At 44.4% G+C, this 21,655-nt stretch overlaps 1 protein-coding gene across 1 annotated transcript; it reads right to left on the bottom strand.

The window, feature by feature from the left end:
- Positions 1–1,220: 1,220 nt before the first annotated feature.
- On the bottom strand, positions 1,221–20,214 carry LOC129187637 (intraflagellar transport protein 88 homolog). Its single transcript, XM_054787198.1, has 24 exons — positions 20,134–20,214; positions 19,997–20,068; positions 19,811–19,870; positions 13,166–13,219; positions 12,948–13,011; positions 12,788–12,857; positions 12,612–12,702; positions 12,432–12,536; positions 9,778–9,880; positions 9,343–9,689; positions 9,089–9,159; positions 8,915–9,001; positions 7,695–7,794; positions 7,539–7,625; positions 7,275–7,461; positions 7,081–7,189; positions 6,724–6,874; positions 6,537–6,652; positions 5,804–5,856; positions 5,670–5,735; positions 4,278–4,384; positions 4,082–4,142; positions 2,487–2,588; positions 1,221–2,399 (listed from the first exon to the last, which is right to left on the bottom strand). The coding sequence occupies exons 1-24, from the start codon at positions 20,212–20,214 to the stop codon at positions 2,278–2,280; spliced, it is 2,466 nt and encodes an 821-aa protein (XP_054643173.1). The 3' UTR covers positions 1,221–2,277.
- Between the last annotated feature and the right edge of the window lie 1,441 nt (positions 20,215–21,655).

Raw genomic sequence — 21,655 nt, forward strand, 5'->3', positions numbered from 1 at the left:
CTTCTGGCGAGAGGCGGGGTACACCGGACTGGACGCCAGCCAATCACAGGTAAAAGACACAATTTCTTAGTGTTTATTTATTTAAAGAAAAATAAACATGAGTCTTGCATTAGAACCTTTTCTTTGTCATGTCAAAATGTGAAGGTTAACTCCACTTTAACAGTTCAATTTGGACTTTTACGTGCACTGGTGCACGTGCATTGATCATTAAAAGCCAAGAGAGGTTTGTCTTATTTGATTTGTCAACGGATGACCTCACACGACACTGCACAGCAGACAAAAGACAATGTGTTTGCCGATGGAGAACCTTTGTTCCTGCGTTCACACTTGATGTTGACAGAGTGATGGTCATTTTTCAACCTTGACAACACCTTTAGCAACCTCTTCATCTTCGTGTAGCCTTACTATCTTATTCTCATTTTTATTATCCTCTCCTATCTTGCCTTGTTTTATTTTTTTAAGTGATTGAGTTTATCATTACATTTTTGCAGAGCTGCTGGAAATATGAATTTCTCTGAGATAAATAAAGTAACGGTCTAAAGGAAAACAGCACTTTTGGGGGGGATTTTGTGTTTTTCTGTGCGTCCTAAAGATATAAAAACAGATACAAACACACAGCTCAGTACTGCAAGTATGGGACCCTCTATAGTCTGCCTATTAAGCCTTCTGAAAAATACACCAAAAAGCTACTCGCCGGCTCGTGACGAACCTCACCACACCAGTGTCGCGCTCACAACGCCTCAGACCATTACAAACAAGGTAAGGCTACATATCTGAGCTGACACCACTACTGCTGTGTTTAAATTTATGGGTTTCTGAGGAAAAGTTAATGCTATGAGTAGGCGTTCGTTTCTGCTATGTGAAGTCAATGTGCCGAGGCACCAGTTCCGGTAATGCTTAGAATGGCCAATATACGCAAAATAGTGCGTGTATTACATGTTATAACGAATGTTATAATGAATGTACCCGTTACCAGGGTCGACGCCAGGAAGTCTGAACAAAAAAAAACACCTTTCGTTTGCCTTTCTCTCACCTTTTTTCACTCCCAGACAGCCGCGGTTGTGACTTGAATGACGCCCTGGGCGGACCGAAGCAAATTGAATGGAAATTATTTTTTCACAGTGCACAAATCCTTACTGTTACTGTAAATTACAATTACTGTTGTAATTTAATTTACTTTTTTTAACCTTGTAATTAACCTGAGGACTGAGGCCCAGCGGAACCCACCTCCTCCGGTTTCATCCACATCACGCGGTGGACGTCTGAGTAGTGATTTGTTGCGAGTTGCTACTAGTTGGGGACGCGAGTATCACGCCTGTAGAGGGCGCCCATCAGCCACACATACCTGTATATGATGAGCGCTGACTAGCAGAAGGGATCAGCGTTTCCAACTTTGTTGCTATATTTAGCTAATCTTCAGACCCCTCTCAGTACTTTTTCAAAAAAGCGTCTCGTGCCAAATCTAGTGAAGAGACTTTTGGCGACTGACATGAACGCATGTATCGCTCTTCTCTCCAAGCAGCAAATGATGCTGTGGGTCCCCGCCCCTTTTAAAAGCACTCACAGGCGACTCTGTCTTGTTTGTGACACTTAAAAAAAATAACAAAATGAAGCAACCGATAAAAGTTAATGTGTAACACACTTTTTGCTAAAATGTCATACCAAATTATGCAAATTGAACAATTATGTCACAACCACATTACATCAGTATACACTACTGTATGTATGTGTGTGTGTGTCACAGGATTAATATGTGACAAGATTTATTGTTTAGCAAAAAACTGCCTTGTGGCGCTAGGCCTGGAACGGTAATAAATGAAGTAATTAATCACACAATAAAAGAAAATGAAGTGGATAATTTTGCCAGCCTCTATATATCGCCATGTGCATGCGTGTCTGTGTTCCTCGTCTCTCGCTTCCAAACAGGCATGAAGAGGATTCACTCTGAGCATCGCTTTCAGTACCTTGGCACGTTTCTTCCATAGAACAACGGCATGAACGAAGTGAGCCCTTTTGTCAGTCATACAGTCTTGTCTCGGTGGGTGGAGGCGGGGCTGCTAGCATATACACACACACAGTGCAGAGGAGTGTAACGTAGCAGAAATTAAGTTAGTAGATTGCAATATATTGTCAGATATATGTTTTATATTTTTTCATTTGACTTTTTATAAAAGTAATGTAAAAATTTCGCCTTGTTTAGTTCTCGTAGACGCAATCTGGTGCATCGTCGCGTCTCGTGACACCCCTCGGGTGTATGTGTCACACATGACGGACATGCTACTCAGGCAGCAGCTCCTCGCCGACATCTTCACCCGCAAAGACGTCGTCGTCCGCTCGTTTCTTGACCCCCGTCCTGGGCGTGTCTGCAGGTGGTCCTAGTGGGTCCACATAGGAAGCGTCTAAATGGGACAAAACATCATGTTCATTGTGTTGTTGTTGTTGTGAAGCGTGTCTTCAGAATGAATGGAATGATGAAGGCTTCCCACCGAGTTCTTTAGGGGTGCTGCTCTCGTATGGCTCATTGGAAGCAGGAAGTGACATCACCTGGGCGCCCAAACGCTCTCCTTTGCTGCTGCTGCGGCCACTGTCTGCAACACAAATGCTGGAAAAGTGTGACCTATGTCCAGATTCTTGTTGAATTATGCAGGAATTAAATCATCTCTTGATTCGAAATCTTTAAAATTACAAACTGTATTTTATTTCTTAAATCCATCTTTAGATTATTTCTATTGTAAAACTATAAGACTGCTTATTATTACAATTTAAAAAAAGGCTTATGATATGTATCAATGACTAAATAATAATATCATCAATTGACAACCATCCATCCATCCATCCATCTTCCACCACTTATCGGAGATCGAGTTGCGGGGGCAGCAGCCTAAGCAGGGAAGCTCAGACTTCGCTCTCCGCAGCTACTTCGTCCAACCTCTCCCGGCAGATCCCGAGGTGTTCCCAGGTCAGTTGAGAGACATAGTCTCTTGAACGGGTCCTGGCTCTGCGGAGGCCTCCTACCGGTCGGACGTGCCCTGAACACCTCCCCAGGGAGGCGTTCGGTAGGCATCCTGACCAGATGCCTGAGTCACCTCATCTGGTTCCTCTCAATGCGGAGGAGGAGCGGTTCTACTCAGAGTGTCTCCCGGGTGACAGCGCTTCCCACCTTATCTCCAGCCACCCTACGGGGAGAAATAATTTCGGCCGCTTGTACCCGCCATCTTGTCCTTTCGGTCACTACCCATAGCTCATGACCATAGATGGGGGTAGTAACGTAGATCGACGGGTAAATTGAGAGCTTTGCCTTTCGGCTCAGCTCTCTCTTCACCACAACGGACCGACGCAGAGCCCGCATCACTGCAGACGCCGCACCAATGGACAATCAAAGAATATATAAAATAGATTTTAATGCACTAACCTAGATTTTAATGATCCATTTAATTCTTTGGCACACTATTATGAGTCTATCATTAATACTGTATTGTGAATTAATGCTACGTCTACTTATTAAGGCTAAGTTTTTGTGGGCTGCATGTTGGACAGGCTTAAAGGAAAACTGCACTTTTTGGGGGGAATTTTGCCCATCATCCGCAATCCTTATGTGAGACATGAACACATACCATATGTCTCTCTCTTCTGTGCGTTCTAAAGATATAAAAACAGACAGCTGAGTAGTGCACGTAACAATAATCCATCCATCAATCTTCTATACCGCTTATCCTCACTAGGGTCGTGAGTATGCTGGAACCTATCCCAGCTGACTTCGGGCAAGAGGTGGGGTAACATAATAATAATAATAATAATAATAATAATAATAACAATGTCGCTGTAGCTTGTTTAATATGCACGTCATGTTGTATCTAAATGGAGCATTGATGGCACTTTTTGGAGGCTTTTTCAGAAGGCTTTATCGGTGGAATAAGTGGGTCCCATGTGTTCAGTAATGATCTGTCTCTTTTATATCTTTACAACACACAGAAAAGAGAAAGATATGTTTTCATGTCTCACATCAGGATTGTGGATGATGGCCGAAACCCCCCCCCCAAAAAAACTGCAGTTTTCCTTTAAATGTGGTCTATGGCCTCACCAGGACTGTCAGCGCTGTCTGCTCTCCTGCTTCTGCTGCCCTCTCGCTCAGCCTTTGCCCTCTGGAGAAAGGCAAGCAATAAATACGAAAATCTTGTGCTTTCAAAACACTATTTGGTCATTTCCCTTGGAGAGGAATAAAGTATCTATGACTCTACATTAAAGCACTGCCATTTATTCACAGTAATTATTTGTACCTGCTCTCTGAGCTCCCTCATCTTCTCAACCTTCTTCAGCTTAGCGGTGTAGTCTTGGACTTCCTTCAGGCCCATGTCCTGACTGAGCCTCACCAAGAAGCGCAGACCTGTTCAGACCAGACACAGTTCTTCTACAAGTACAAGCAGCCACACGGTCAATAAACACAATAAGATGAGCTCATTCAATACCAAAGACGTATTTGTACGTTTTTACAAACCCGAACGCAGGCTCCAGCATACCCCTGCGACCCTGCTGCTGATAAGCGGCATAGAAAATGGATGGCTGGATGGGTATAAATCTGAATGACCAATCCCACAGACATATTTATACGTCTTTTGCGTTTTTTGGCACGAGAGGTGATGACGCAACTGGACACTAACGGATTAAGCCATAAAGTTTTAAGCCATAAAAACGGCCACAGGGTCGCAGAAGTGCATTTGACAAGAGCTCGCCATGTGAATGTGAATGGAAAAAACATACATGGCAGCAAGGAGAAAGTCAAAGAATGTGGAAGAGTGTAGCATGCAGGCAAATGTTAACACATGCACACGCTCACACACACATTTGAGTTCCAAATGTGAAAATTGTAAATACAGTTATGGAAAAATGATTGGACTACCCTCGTTTCTTCAGTTTATTGATCCATTTTACTGCCCAGTACAAATAAAGGTACATTTGTTTGGACAAATATAATGGTGGTAACAAATATAGCTCATAAGAGTGGAATTTAAGAACTGATATCTAGCAACTTCCATGGTTTTCTTGATGACAACCAAAATCACTTAAGTTCTTACATGAATAGCTATAGCATTGTACTGCCATAAAATGTAACTCTTATGAGCTATTTTTGTTGTCATTGTTGTAGTTGTCCAAATAAAAAGGTACCTTTAGTTGTATCAGGCAATAAAATGAACAAGAAATTGAAGAAACAAGGGTGATCTAATCATTTTTCCCATGACTGTAGCTCATGGTGTTATATTTGTAAATAAAATGTTATTTTGTTGTAAAACAACCCTTTATTTGTGTTGTTTGTGTTGGTATAGTTGTTTAGATATTTGAGCTGTCACAAAAGCAAAATAAAAAATGTGTCCAAGTTGTGCGTGAAATTTATCTTTTCACAAAAAGCTGTTTTTCTCCCTTTTTTTTTTTAGTCAGGAACTGATATTTTCCTGAAACTTACCTATGTTCTAAAGAACAGAAAAAGGTAGGAACACACTTTTTTTCCTGATGAAAGACGTGAGTCTAATGTTTCTTTTGGTAGGCTCCTTGTTTATATAGCCATAGAACACAATATTCTGTGTGCCTTGAAAGATCAGCCAAAATAGTCTAAATTGGCCGCTACTGAAGGGATTGTCTTTTGAACAATGGCTGGGTTTGAATGAGTTAATTACACTGAGCGTCGTCTGGAAACCTGCGGTGGACTTCTTTGTATGTTTCCAGAGCTTTTTGGCTGTTTCCTGCAACGGAAAAAGCAAACATTTAAGAACAAGTGGCCAACTTCTTACCTAAGTCAACACATGCTTACCGCTTCTCCTGTAACAGCTGGCCACCATGAGTTGCCACCTCACCTCACTTGGTCTGAGGAACAACATGGCATCAACCTCATCTTCGCTTCATTTTTATTTCACGATATTGTTCTCATAAATCTGACATGGGACATCCTCACTTCATTTTCATTTCACTACATTATTTTGACAACTGACTGAAGGGCTACTTGAAAAGCCACGTTAGCAAACGCGTCACAGCAAGCCACGTGACATCGCTCTCTTCTCCAATTGGTCAGAGCACGAACGTAAGCAGGAAGCCGGCAGGAGTCCTGACTGACTTATCGCTAGTAAACCCAAGACTTAGCAAACATTGTAGTTTGTTGATCACTTCAATAATGATAATTGACAATTTAGCAGACCACAGTACAACGGCAAAAAGGACGAGTGTGTGGTAAGAAGACGTTGCGGGCATAACACACTAGAAAGACGACTGCCGACATCCTAAACGCTAGCATTCTAAACTAAAGACGTGTTTAGGGTTCGTTTAGGGTGTGTAGCTCATGTGTAGTTGTGAACATACACTAACAAACGAGTCACTTTAGGGTGCAGTCGTTGCGCTGCTTCCTTTTTCCGGTTGACGTTGTCGCGTGCTCAAAGCTGACCAAATGGAGATTTGAGCATTGTCACATGGCTTGCCGTGACGCACCACAGTTACGCCTGGAATTCTTATCATGTGGACAGGAGTAAGGAATTTATAGAAGTGCCACTCACTGTACAAGTATGGCTCTCTCAAAGTACTGAATGGCCTTCTCATAGAGCTGCGTCTGGACGTAGTAGGCCGCCAACCACTCGATCACTTCCATGTTGCAAGGGAAGAGCCTGAAGGACTGGACGGTAAGAGCACAGGATGTGACGCACGCTATCGTTCATCAATGAGCTTGCGCACAAAGCTTTAGACCTCGCAGTAGTAATGCAATGCCTGGGACTTGTCCCCCTCCAGGTCGTGCAGATCCCCCAGTTTGGCCAAAGCCTTGGGGTCGTTGGGGACCACGCTGATGACCTGCATCAGCCACTCGATGGCCTGCTGGGGATCCTCCAGAAGCTCATAGCTGGCACACGCTTGTCAAAGGCAAATATGGGAACAAAGAGTGCAGTACTACAGCAAAGTCATTAAAATGGATTCCGCTGTATCTTGATACAATCAGGTCAGCTAATCAAGCCCAGAGAGCAAAGTAAACAAGATTTTATAAGTTCTGTTGTTAATGCAGAAAAAATGGCAATAGATCTACGCAGTCAGCATGATATCGCAGGATACGTGTCAGCCAGCTGATACATGACCTCGGCGCTATCCCTGAGAATGCCGTGGAGCTTCAGGAAGCAGTCCAGCGCGTCCTCCAGACGATTCAGCTTCTTGTAAGTGAGACCTTGGAAAAAGGAGACAAAAACAAACATTTTTTCACCACTCTGTGGTATTTGTGGATGGTGCATCTTTCTCCAAGCTGGTGTTACCCAGGTTTCTGAGGGCCTCGGTGCAGGAGGAGTCGTTCCTCAGAGCTTCCTTGAAGAACTCTGCTGCCTTTACGTAGTCCTGTTTGACAAACTCTGTGTTGCCCTTGCATACAAAAGCTCCTGGGTTGTAGCGGTCGGCGTTCATAGCCAGATCAGCATATCGCTCTGCCTGCTCATAGTCCTTCTCCTGGAACAGCACATTACAAAAAACAAGACCATCCAAGCATCTTTCTCTCTTCCTCGGAATCTGAAGACGAGTCCTACCAGTATGAAGAGGCTGGAGAGGTTGTTGGAGGCGGCGCTCTTCACTCTGCTGTCCTGCTTGGCTACATCCTTCAGGATTTTCATGGCCTTGACGACACAAGAAAAGGTGTCTGATCTCAAAGTGGAGGGGATTTCTCATCGAAAAGCGCCTCTCACCTGGTCAAAGTGCATCTGTCTGAAAAAGGTCATGGCCTTTTTTAACTGCAGGTCGTTGGCCAGCTCCACATACTGGGAGCTCTTCACCAAGTCAACACACCTTTTAAAGAAAAAACAACCATAAATTCTGGTGTATAAGCCGCACCCACTACATTTTTAGGAAAAAAACAGATTTGTAAGTATATAAGCCACACCAGTGTATAAGCTGCACGTGTTCACATCATAAAAATGGCATATTGTGGCGTGCACGAGTCCGTGAGGACCAGGCAGCTCTTTATTTGACAGGAGCCAATCATGAGCTAAGAAAAAACTCACAGCAATCTTGTCAACCCATTGGAAATCGCAGGCGGTCATGACTCAATGTAACAGTCTCGGTGTCATCTTACAAAGAAGACTAAACTTGTCACACAGCAACTTAACACTTAAAATGTAGACCTAATAAATATATAAACAAGTACCTATACGAGTTCATAAAAATCATAAAATCTTAAACATGTTCCAATAATGCATTGCGTCCGAGCAAAGTACATCATTGGAGACATAGAAAATGACTGATCCATTCTGGGTGGGTCACAACCAGCAAGTAAAAAATTACATGATTAAATTACAAATATGTCATGCACAGGTATTGACTGGTTTGTTTTTGTTTTTTACATTTTGAAGTAAAATGGAGCAATATTTTAGTCATCTTCCTCTCTGGTATATATTCACCGCACGGTTATAAGGGAAATATCTGATTTTGTGCTCTTATTTAGTGCAATTTTGGTCATTTGTTTTAATGTGTGCATTATTTGTATGTATGCCTTTTATGTTGTCTCTCATTTCCTTGGAAAACATGCCTTAAATTCCTCTAAAATGCACTTTGGACATGTATTTTTGTGTTTTAATGTTTTAAAATATGACAGGTGATTAAAAAAACAAGTACATTTGCTTGGTTTGACTTCCATCCATCCATTTCCTATGCTGCTTATCCTCATTATGCTGGAGCCTATCCCAGCTGACTTCGAGCGAGAGGCGGGGTACACCCTGGACTGGTCGCCAGCCAATGGCAGCACATATAGACATATAACACTTGGCTTGATTTGGTTTGACTTCATACCAAAAAAAAAAGTAGGATCCGACTTAATGACCACTGGAATGCGAGTCCCAGGTTGAGACCGTTTGAGAACCCCTGTTTTAAAGGCTTCAGCTTTATAAACTACTACTTCAAACAAACAAACCAGTCAAATCCTGCGGCGAAGGAAGCCTCGATGGCTGGAGCGATGAGCTTGGCGGCCGTCATCACGTACTTCTCAGCCCGAGCTTTCCTGTGTGAACAAACAGGGCGAAAATCTGGTGAACTGTACCAAAAAAAAAAAATAAAAAAAAAATGTAATTAAATCAAGTTTTCTTACAACTCTCTCTCCATTTGGTGGAGCTTGTCATCCTTAATGGCCTCAATCAACATGTTTGATTTGATGTCATCCTGAAAGATAAGATGAAACGTTGCCTTACGGTTTGACCCTGGAACAGATTATTGCCAACACTGCAGATGTCCTGACTGCAGTGTTTTTTTTTTTTACTTTTCTCATTGAAATGTTATTTTTACAACGCGCCGAGGGCTGCACTTTGGCCATCCCTGGTATAAACAGACCACAAGCATACTCACATTAGCGGAGATGTACTTGTCTTCGTCGTCGATGCCCAGCGGGACAGAAAGGAGCTTCTGGAAGGCGTTCTTCATTCCATCCCCGTCTCTGGTGGCGTAGTAGCACAGGATGAGGTTGTAACCGGTCCTGATGTTGGGACTCTTGCTCATGATGTGCTCAAAGGATGTGATGGCGTCTGAGTACTGGCCCAGCAGGACGAAGACCGTGCCGATGTTCTGCATGATCTTGATCCTCATCTCCTTGTAGTCGTCTGAGATGTGGTCCAGCGCCATGCGGTAGAACTTAATGGCTTTGGGGTAGTTCTCCTGCTTGACAAAGATGTTGGCCAGGTTCACCTTCAAACGTCCTGGAGGGCAAGTACAAAACACCAACACCAACGTGAGAGAAGTTCAACCTTGAGATGGGATTGGGGGGGGTAGAATACTTTAGTCCACCTGCATTGGTGAACATCTTGTTCTTCACGATGAGTTGGTAGCTACTCATGGCCTCTGGATACATCTCATTGTTTTCATACTGGTTAGCCAGGTTGAGAAGAACCTGGCAAAGACAACAACAAACATCAGGACCCAGTTAAGTCCAGACAGGACTTACAGAAATGCTGCCTGAGTCAGTGAGTAAGTTTCAATGCAGTATTTTATTGATTTAATGTTTTATTTTCTTAGTAGCCTGCTGGTGAAAAATGTAGGTGCAAAGGCGCATGGAGGTAGCTGAGAATGAAATACCAAAATAGGCATGTTCTAGATTAGACCAATTTGCTTATCTTAAGTATTATGTCGGACATACGGTGGTTTGGGTTAGGGTTTGCATGTTTGTCACACTTCAATGTTTGAGATCATCAAACAAATTTAAACATTAGTCAGTGACAACACAACTGAACACAAAATGCTGTTTTTAAATGCAACTTATTAAGGGAGAAAAAAATCCAAAGCTACATGTCCCTGTGTGAAAAAGTGATTGCCCCCTAAAGCTAATAAGTGGTTGGGCCCCCCTTAGCAGCAACAACTGCAATCAAGCGTTTGTGATAACTTGCAATGTGGAGGAATTTAGCAAAATTGTTGTCATTCAGTCACATTGGAGGCTTTTCCTTTTTAAGGTCATGCCACAGCATCTCAATAGGATTCAGGTCAGGACTTGGACTAGGCCACTCCAAAGTCTTCAGCCATTCAGAGGTGGGCTTGCTGGTGTGTTTTGGATCATTGTCCTGCTGCAGAACCCAAGTTGCTTTCAGCTTGAGGTCACCAACAGATGGCCTAACATTCTCCTTCAGCAGAATTCATGCTTCCATTTATCACAGCAAGTCTTCCAGGTCCCCAAGCAGCAAAACAGCCCCAGACCATCACACTACCACCACCATATTTTACTGTTTGTTATGATGAGCTTTTTCTGAAATGCCAGATGTAATGGCACACACAACTTCCAAAAAGTTCAACTTTTGTCTCGTCAGACCACAGAGTATTTTCCTAAAGGTGTTGGGGACCATCAAGATGTTTTCTGGTAAAATTGAGACGAGCCTTAACGTTCTTTTTGTTCAGCAGTGGTTTTGGTCTTGGAACTCTGCCATGCAGGCCGTTTGTGCCCAGTGTCTTTTTTATGGTGGAGTCATGAACACTGACCTTAACTGAGGCAAGTGGGCCTGCAGTTCTTTGGATGTTGTTGTGGGGTCTTTTGTGACCCTTTGGATGAGTCGTCAATGTGCTCTTGGGGTCATTTTGGTTGGCCAGCCACTCCTGGGAAGGTTCACCACTGTTCCATGTTTGTGGATAATGGCTCTCATTGTGGTTTGCTGGAGTCCCAAAGCTTTAAAAATGGCTTTATTACCTTTTGCGGACTGATAGATCAATTACTTTCTTTCTTGGGGTGGGAAATCATTTTTTCACACAGAGCCATGTAGGTTTGGATTTTTTTCTCCCTTAATAATAAAAAGTTTCATTTAAAAACTGCATTTTGTGTTTGATTGTGTTGTCATTGACTAATATTTATATTTGTTTGATGATGTAAAACATTTAAGTGTGACGAACATGCAAAAAAATAAGAAATCAGGACGGGGGCAAACACTTTTTCACACCACTGTATATGAAATCAAGGTAAAAAAAACAACAACTTTCTTTTGACTAACAAGATGGTTTTCATCGAGGGAAAGGCTTCTTGAGACGTCATCTGTACTTCTGTGAAGAAGGTGTCGGACGTTTTGCTCCTCATCCGAAGAGCTTCGTCAGCGAACTAATAAGTGCTGGTAGCCTAGGCCTTAAATACAGTAAGAGTGGGCGGAATTGGTGTGCCAACACCCTCCTTCTATTGGTTCCTTACACTAAGCCTGGGCGGAGTAGTGGTATAATCCTCTCCTGCTATTAGCACCTCCGATAAGAATGAGGAGCGAAACGTCCGACACCTTCTTCACAGAAGTACAGATGACGTCTCAAGAAGACTTTCCCTCGATGGACAACTCCTGTACGACTGAGAGCCTACACAGACGCAAAGATGGTTTTCAGTCACTTTGTATGTTAGATCAATTTGCCTATCGTAAGCAGTGGTGTGTAGAGAGGGGCCAGCAAAGCCTTCTGTGCTGGACTAACCCTTACCAGAAGCACTGACATACATTTCAAACTTAAATTGTAGTATGTGATTAACTAAATTATATTCCCAACAGTCTATTATCTTCATTTTGTAGTGTGTTTCTTGGCTGCAGTGCTTTCTTTCAGAAGTGTATGTGTATGTTTGTCCAATCAGACTTCAGTTTTTATGTGTTGCCATATCAATGTAATCAACCCGGGCCTTCAGAATCAGGCTCCCGGACATCCTGGCAAGATTGACAGGTCGCTGTCACATACACAAAATTAGTAATGGGGCTATTTTTTTTTTTAGCCATTCAGACTTCTGATTTGCCTTCCAGTTCAGTTCTCCCATTAGTTGATCAGAGCAGAGAGGCAGGCCCACTGTCCTGGTTGGTTGATCAGAGAAAATTGTTGCACAAGATAAGTTACGCTCACAACGGCTGACTGAGGAGAAATCTCTGGTGAGCACAGTTGTGCCTCGTTTAGAGCAGTTAATTGGCTCCAGACCCGACCGCGTGGAGCTGAATCAGACTTACAGCGTAGGTCAGATCTACGTTGATTTGTTCTACATTGCCGGACTGCTCCCGCTGTCTCACCAGTGCTCTCTCCTTCCTCTCAGCCTCTTTGGCTTTTTCAAGAGCCTGGCATCACACAAACAACACGACTGGCAGTCTGCATGAGGATGAAGTTGAGTCGGAATGACAGTTGAGTCTGACCAGTTGGGAGTTGCCCGTGCTTTGTGCCATGCAGCTCTCTGTTGTCAAGTCATTTACTTTCTTCTCCAACATCTTGATCTTCTCCTCAGGCCTGCAACACCACACAATTCCACAGAGAGGAAAAAAAAGGTGATTTTGACAGAAACAGGGTGAATCATGAATGAATAGAAACTCACGTGTCGTCTTTCTTTTCTTCAAGCGGGGGTGCCGGGCCCCTGGACTGGCCCAGAGGGTCAAAGACTGAAGCTAATGACACAATCCAGTTATTCCTACTAACAATGTATGGTAATAGTGTGACAACAGCATGACTAAAAATAGTTGTGGTTGGCGACTCACTGCGGGTGGGGGAGGAGGAGTAACCTGCTGCACTGATGGCTGACATGGGGCGAGCCACACCGCCCTGCTCAAGTCAAACACATCAATCACATTGATTAAAAGTAGCGCAAACACTGCAAAATGGCAGCGGGACTGTAAATGCCGAACGTTGCACAGCAACAGTGTATTTTATAATCACATACATAAAATTGGCTAAACTATTCAGCTCCTCTTCTTACCTGCACGGCTCCCGTCACTGGTCTGCTACCTGATGACGGCATGGGCGTCCTCGACTGCAAACAACAAGCACACGTCAGCAAATATGCTCCAACTCAAATAGCTATCAACTCGTACGGCTTGGACTTGGAAAATATGCCGAAAAATCATCATGTGCGCCAAATATTCTTGCCTAAATTATTGTACACACTCGATCATACATCATATTACAGTACAGCAGATACTTGCCTAGTTGTCATTATGACAATTATTGTATTACAATATTACAGCATTTCAACTTTATTCTCATAATATTTCAACTTTATTCTTGTGATATCACTACCTTCCATCCATCCATCCATCTTCTACCGCTTATCCGAGATCGGGTCGCGGGGGCAACAGCCTAAGCAGGGAGGCCCAGATCTTCCTCTCCCCGGCCACTTCGTCCAGCTCCTCCCGGCGGATCCCGAGGCGTTCCCAGGCCAGTTGGGAAACATAGTCTCTCCAACGTGTCCTGGGTCTTCCCCGAGGTCTTCTACCGGTCGGACTTGTCCTGAACACCTCCCCAGGGAGGCGTCCGGGAGGCATCCTGACCAGATGCCCAAGCCACCTCATCTGGCTCCTCTCAATGCGGAGGAGCAGCGGTTCTACTCCGAGTCTCTCCCGGATGACAGTGCTTCTCACCCGATCTCTAAGGGAGAGCCCAGCCACCCTACGGAGAAAACTAATTTCGGCCGCTTGTACCCGCGATCTTGTCCTTTCGGTCATTACCCAAAGCTCATGACCATAGGTGAGGGTAGGAACGTAGATCGACCAGTAAATTGAGAGCTTTGCCTTTTGGCTTAGCTCTCTCTTCACCACAACAGACCGATGTAAAGTCTGCATCACTGCAGACGCCGCACCAATTCGCTTATTGATCTCGCGTTCCATCCTTCCCTCACTCGTGAATAAGACCCCAAGGTACCAAAACTCCTCCACTTGGGGCAGGATCTCATCCCCGACCTGGAGATGGCATTCCACCCTTTTCCGGGCGAGAACCATGGACTCGGACTTGGAGGTGCTGATTCTCATCCCGGCCGCTTCGCACTCGGCTGCGAACCGATCCAGTGAAAGTTGAAGTTCACGGCTTGATGAAGCCAGCAGGACCACATCATCTGCAAAAAGCAGAGACTCAATCCTGCAGCCACCAAACCGGAACCCCTCAACGCCCTGGCTGCGCCTAGATATTCTGTCCATAAAAATAATGAACAGAATTGGTGACAAAGGGCAGCCCTGGCGGAGTCCAACCCTCACTGGAAACGGGTCCGACTTACTGCCGGCAATGCGAACCAAACTCTGACACGGGTCATACAGGGAACGAACAGCTTGAATTAGCTGGTCCGATACCCCATACTCCCGGAGTACTCCCCACAAAATTCCTTGGGGAACACCGTCGAATGCCTTCTCCAAGTCCACAAAACACATGTAGACTGGTTGGGCAAACTCCCATGCACCCTCAAGGACCCTGCTGAGAGTGTAGAGCTGGTCCACAGTTCCACGACCAGGACGAAAACCACACTGCTCCTCCTGAATCCGAGATTCAACTATCCGGCGGATCCTCCTCTGCAGAACCCCTGAATATACCTTACCAGGGAGGCTGAGGAGTGTGATTCCACAATAGTTGGAACACACCCTCCGGTCCCCCTTCTTAAAAAGGGGAACCACCACCCCGGTCTGCCAATCCAGAGGTACTGCCCCCGATGTCCACGCGATGCTGCAGAGTCGTGTCAACCAAGACATGCCTACAGCATCCATTGCCTTAAGGAACTCCGGGCGGATCTCATCCACCCCCGGGGCCCTGCCACCGAGGAGCTTTTTGACAACCTCAGCAACCTCAGCCCCAGAGATAGGAGAGCCCACCGTGGAGTCAACAGGCTCTGCTTCTTCACCGGAAGACGTGTCGGTGGGATTGAGGAGGTCTTCGAAGTATTCTTTCCACCGATCCACAACATCCGGAGTCGAGGTCAGCAGCACACCATCTCCACCATACACGGTGTTGACTGTGCACTGCTTCCCCCTCCTGAGATGCCGAATGGTGGTCCAGAATCTCTTCGAAGCCGCCCGGAAGTCGTTCTCCATGGCTTCTCCGAACTCCTACCATGTCCGAGTTTTTGCCTCAGCGACTGCCAGACCCGCAGACCGCTTGGCCTGCCGATACCTGTCAGCTTCTTCCGGAGTCCCATGAGCCAAAAAGGTCCGATAGGACTCCTTCTTCATCTTGACGGCATCCCTCACCACTGGTGTCCACCAACGGGTTCTGGGATTACCGCCACGACAGGCACCAGCCACCTTACGGCCACAGCTCCGATCAGCTGCCTCGACAATAGAGGCACGGAACATCGCCCATTCAGACTCAATGTCCGCCACCTCCCTCGGAACATGGTCGAAGCTCTCCCGGAGGTGGGAGTTGAAACTCCTTCTGACAGGGGACTCTGCCAGTCGTTCCCAGCAGACCCTCACAATACGTTTGGGCCTGCCAGGTCTGACCGGCATCCTCCCCCACCATCGGAGCCAACTTACCACCAGGTGGTGATCAGTTGACAGGTCCGCCCCTCTCTTAACCCGAGTGTCCAAAACATATGGCCGCAAGTCCGATGATACGACCACAAAGTCAATCATGGAAGTGCGGCCTAGGGTGTCCTGGTGCCAAGTGCACATGTGGACACCCTTATGCTTGAACATTGTGTTTGTTATCGACAATCTGTGACGAGCACAGAAGTCCAATAACAAAGCACCGCTCGGGTTCAGATCAGGGGGGCCGTTCCTCCCAATCACGCCTCTCCAGGTCTCACTGTCGCTGCCAACGTGAGCATTGAAGTCCCCCAGCAGAACAAGGGAATCGCCTGAGGGAGCACTCTCCAGTACTTCCTCTAGAGACTCCAAAAAAGGTGGGTATTCTGAACTGCTGTTTGGCGCATAAGCACAAACAACAGTCAGGACCCGTCCCCCCACTCGAAGGCGGAGGGAAACTACCCTCTCGTTCACCGGGTTAAACTCCAACATGCCGGCCACAAGCCGGGGCGCAACAATAATTGCCACCCCTGCCCGTCGCCTCTCACTGCTGGCAACGCCAGAGTGGAACAAGGTCCAACCCCTCTCAAGAGGACTGGTTCCAGAGCCCTTGCTGTGCGTTGAGGTGAGTCCGACTATATCTAGCCGGAACTTCTCAACCTCATGCACCAGCTCAGGCTCTTTACCTACCAGAGAGGTGACATTCCATATCCCTAGAGCTAGTTTCTGTAGCTGAGGATTGGACCGCCAAGGTCCCCGCCTTCGGCTGTCACCCAGCTCACTCTGCACCCGACCCCTTTGGCCCCTCCCATGAGTGGTGAGCTCATTGGAGGGGGGACCCATGTCGTCTCTTCGGGCTGTGCCCGGCCGGGCCCCATGGGCGTAGCCCTGACCACCAGACGCTCGCCATCGTGCCCCTCCTCCAGGCCTGGCTCCAGAGGGGGGCCCCGGTGACCCGTGTCCGGGCAAGGGAAAACGTGGTCCAATGTTTTTTGTCATCATAGAGGTCTATTGAGCTACTCTTTGTCTGATCCCTCACCTAGGACCTGTTTGTCGTGGGTGACCCTACCAGGGGCATAGAAACCCCTGACAACTTAGCTCCTAGGATCATCGGGACACGCAAACTCCTCCACCACGATAAGGTGGTAGCTCAGGGAAGAGATATCACTACCTTATTCTCATAAAATTATACCTTTTTTTGTGGTAGTACAACTTCATTCTCATAATATTACATCTATAATCACAGAAAAATTACAATAATTATGTCGTAATCTGACAGCATTTTTCTTTTAATATTGCAACTTTATTCCTATAAAATCACAGCCCTATTCTCGCAATCTTTAAACTTTTTTCTTGTGGTATTTTAAAAAAAATTCTTGTAATATTACTACATTATTGTAATAAAATTATAGCTTTTTTTCTGGCAAGAGTACACATTTTTTCTCATAATATTACATCTATAATCACAGAAAAAGTACAATAATTCTGTCATAATCTTACAGCATTTTTCTTAATTTATTAATATTGCAACTTTATTCTTGTAAAAAAGTATTTTTCTTTTAATTATGCTACTTAAATGAGTTTCTCGTTATATATATTTTTTATTTTCCAACTATTTAAACTTTCTTTTTCAAAATTTTGTTCTCATAATTTTGACTTTATTCCCATAATATTTTGACTTTTTTTTCTGGTAACATTAGAACTTTTTGCGCAACCCAATTTTCCAAAAGTTCTAATTGTATTTTGTTTTTCAAATTATGACTTAAAAAAAAAATAATATTTCAACTTTGTTACTAAAATGACATTTTTCCTCATAATATTACGTTATTCCAATAAAATAATGCGTTTTTTCTCGTTAACTCATTCAATAGCAAAGCTTCTACGTTTTTTTGCACAAGGGGCAAAAAGAGGTGGTCACGCAACTGCAGACTAAAAGAAGTCACTTTTCAAGCCGTTTTAAGCCATAGAAAGGGCCACAAGGTGGCAAAAAGGCATTTGATAAGAGCTCGGGATCTTTTGCACGTAAAAGCACTCAAAGAGGACAACGTGAGAGAGCGTGGAGGATTGTAGCATGCGGAAGGTTACGCATTGTAGGGAAACTTTAGCGCATGCACACACATAGTTCAGTTCCAAAAGTGAAAGCTGTCACAAAAGCAAAATATATAAGTGGAAGTTATGCTTTAAATGTATCTTTTCACAAAAAGCTTCTTCCCGTTTTAGTTGGGAACTGATATTTTCCTGAATATTTTCCTATGTTCTCCTGCTGATTAGTAAAGAACAGAAAAAGGTAGAAACAAACTTTTTTTCTGATGAAAGACGTCTCATCTTTCTTTTGGTAGGTTCCATGTTTATACAGTATAGCCATAGAATACAGTATTCGGTGTGCCTTGAAAGATCAGTCAAAATAGTCTAAAATGGCTGCTACTGACGGGGTTGTCTTTGGAAAAATGGCTGGGATTGAATGAGCTCATTCCAACTTTTTTTTTCATAATATTTTGACTTTATTCTTGAAAAATTATTGTTGATTTTTCCATTTTTGCTGTTGTTGTAGTATTAGCATTGTTGTTAAGGTATATATACTGCTAAAAAAATTAGAGGAACACTTCAAAAACACATCAGATCTAAACTGGGGGAAAAATGATCTTGAATATCTTTCCTGATAATAATTGTGTGATGTATTAGTAACAAAATGATGCCACATAATTTGATAGAAATGAAAATGATCACCTTATATAGGGGGGAAATCAAAGACACCCCAAAAATGAAAGTGAAAACTCCTCCCAGATCTGGACCAGGGCATCAATGAGCTCCTGCACAGTCTGAGGAGCAAGCTGGCGGCGCCGGATGGACCTAAACATAATGTCCCAGAGGTGTTCTATTGGGTTTAGGTCAGGTGAACGTGGGGGCCAGTCAATGGTATCAATTCCTTCATCCTCCAGGAACTACCTGCATACACTAGCCACATGAGGTTGGGCATTGTCGTGGACCAGGAGGAACCCAGGTCCCACTGCACCAACGTAGGTTCTGACAACGGGTCCAAGGATTTCATCCCGATACCTAATAGCAGTCAGGGTGCCGTTATCTAACCTGTAGAGGTCTGTGCGTCCTTCCAGGGATATGCCTCCCCAGACCATCACTGACCCACCACCAAACCGGTCATGCTGAATGATGTTGCGGGCAGCATAACGTTCTCCACGGCATCTCCAGACTCTTTCACGTCTGTCGCATGTGCTCAGGTTGAACTTGCTCTCATCAGAGAAGAGCACAGGGCACCAGTAGTGTAGTTGCCAATTCTGGTGGTCTATGGCAAATGCCAATCTTCTCTACGGTGCTGGGCAGTGAGCACAGGGCCCACTACAGGACGTCGGGCCCTCAGGCCACCCTCATGGAGCCTGTTTCTGATTGTTTGGTCAGAAACATTCACACCAGTGGCCTGCTGGAGGTCATTTTGTAGGGCACTGGCAGTGCTCATCCTGTTCCTCCTTACACAAAGGAGCAGATACCGATCCTGCTGAGGGTTGAAGGACCTTCTACGGCCCTGTCCAGCTCTCCTGGAGTAACTACCTGTCTCCTGGAATCTCCTCCATGCGTCCAGGTACCGCAGTGATGCCCTGGTCCAGATCTGGGAGGAGATCCCCCAGGACACCATCCGTAGTCTCATTAGGAGCATGCCCCCACGTTGTCAGGCATGCGTACAAGCACGTGGGGGCCACACAAACTACTGAGAATCATTTTGAGTTGCTACAATGACATTTTAGCTAAATGGACCAGTGTGCTGCATCATTTTTTCACTTTAATTTTTGGGGTGTCTTTGATTTCCCCCCTCTATAGGGTGATCATTTTCATTTCTATCAAATGATGTGGCATCATTTTGTTACTAATACATCACCCACTTATTATCAGGAAACATATTCAACATCATTTTTCCCCCAGTTTAGATCTGATGTGTTTTCCAAGTGTTCCTCTAATTTTTTTAAGCAGTGTATTTAGAATCTTAAAAAGAAAAACAGCCTTTGGACGAACTTTGGACACCCCTATCAAAGCCTATCAAACATAGGCATGTGTGTTTCTTGTTCACAACTGTTATTATCTACTGTATCCCAAGATGGCGTACTTACTCCAGATGAAGAAGTTAAAGGTCGCCCCCCTGTATTAATGTCAGGAAGATGTGCATTGCCCTAGAAAATGTGGAGAACAAGAGTTTTTTTTGACAGTCTTGTGTATAGCATGTTTAAAATGTTTTGCAATAACACCACACACACACACACACACACACACACGCACACACGCACACACGCACACACCGACTGTATGACTGATTTCCTTCCATGACTGCTCCTGACTGCTTCTTGAAAGCCCACATCACTGTCCAGCTCCTTTAAGAAAAATGATGATTGACGCTTGATGGCTTTTAATAAAGTAAATAATAAAAGAAACACACCTTGCAGTCAAACAGTGGATTATAGTCGTTGTAGCCAGAGTAGAGGTCATCCTCTTCTATTGCAAGATGTCGCTTGTTCATTTGTCTTGTTTCCAGGTGAGATCCTTTCACTCAGAAAAACTTGAGGCCAATGCCGCGTTGGAAAAATGGAGGCCTTTATGATGTCATCATTTTCAACCTTCATTCCGTGATGTCATATGACCAATGACGATGCAGTCAGCCTGTGGATATGCGGGGAGGTGTGTGTGTGTGTGTGAGTGTGTGTGTGTTTGTGTTCTAAAATAGGTAGGTGGGCAGGGCCACAACAGAACATACCAATGACCTGTCAATGAAGTGTTTTTTTTTTAACACTGGGAGTGAAATGCATGTCTCTGTGAATATGCTGTGAACATTCTCATTCATGCAGGTCATTGCATTCAGGGCATTCAGTCCATCGCAACTGGACTGTTCGGGTTATCTTTGAAGACGTTTCGCATCTCATAGATAGGACAGTTCTAGTCTAGTTCATGCTCAAAGACTTGGTGGGACAAACACCGGTCAGACTAAATGGGACAGCTCTAGTCTGAGAGCTTGGTGCAACATCCAATCTATTTATTTATACAACCCCTGGCAAAAATTATGGAATCACCAGTCTCGGAGGATGTTCATTCAGTTGTTTAATTTTGTAGAAAAAAAGCAGATCACAGACATGACACAAAACTAAAGTCATTTCAAATGGCAACTTTCTGGCTTTAAGAAACACTAAAAGAAATCAAGAAAAAAAGATGTGGTAGTCAGTAACAGTTACTTTTTTAGACCAATCAGAGGGAAAAAATTATGGAATCACTCAATTCTGAGGAAAAAATTATGGAATCATGAAAAAAACAACAACAAAAGAATACTTCAAACACACCACTAGTACTTTGTTGCACCACCTCTGGCTTTTATAACAGCTCGCAGTCTCAGAGGCATGGACTTAATGAGTGACAAACAGTACTCTTCATCAATCTGGCTCCAACTTTCTCTGATTGCTTTTGCCAGATCAGCTTTGCAGGTTGGACCATTTTCTTCAACTTCCACCACAGATTTTCAATTGGATTGAGATCCGACTATTTGCAGGCCATGACATTGACCTTATGTGTCTTTCTTCAAGGAATGTTTTCACAGTTTTTGCTCTATGGCAAGATGCATTATCATCCTGAAAAATGATTTCATCATCCCCAAACGCCCTTTCAATTGATGGGATAAGAAAAGTGTCCAAAATGTCAACGTAAACTTGTGCATTTATTGAAGATGTAATGACAGCCATCTCCCCAGTGCCTTTACCTGACATGCAGCCCCATATCATCAATGACTGTGGAAATTTGCATGTTTTCTTCAGGCAGTCGTCTTCATAAATCTCATTGGAACGGCACCAAACAAAAGTTCCAGCATCATCACCTTGCCCAATGCAGATTCGCGATTCATCACTGAATATGACTTTCATCCAGTCATCCACAGTCCACGACTGCTTTTCCTTAGCCCATTGTAACCTTGTTATTTT

This window comes from Dunckerocampus dactyliophorus, chromosome 9 (genome assembly GCF_027744805.1).
Source record: "Dunckerocampus dactyliophorus isolate RoL2022-P2 chromosome 9, RoL_Ddac_1.1, whole genome shotgun sequence".
Lineage (NCBI taxonomy): Eukaryota > Metazoa > Chordata > Actinopteri > Syngnathiformes > Syngnathidae > Dunckerocampus > Dunckerocampus dactyliophorus.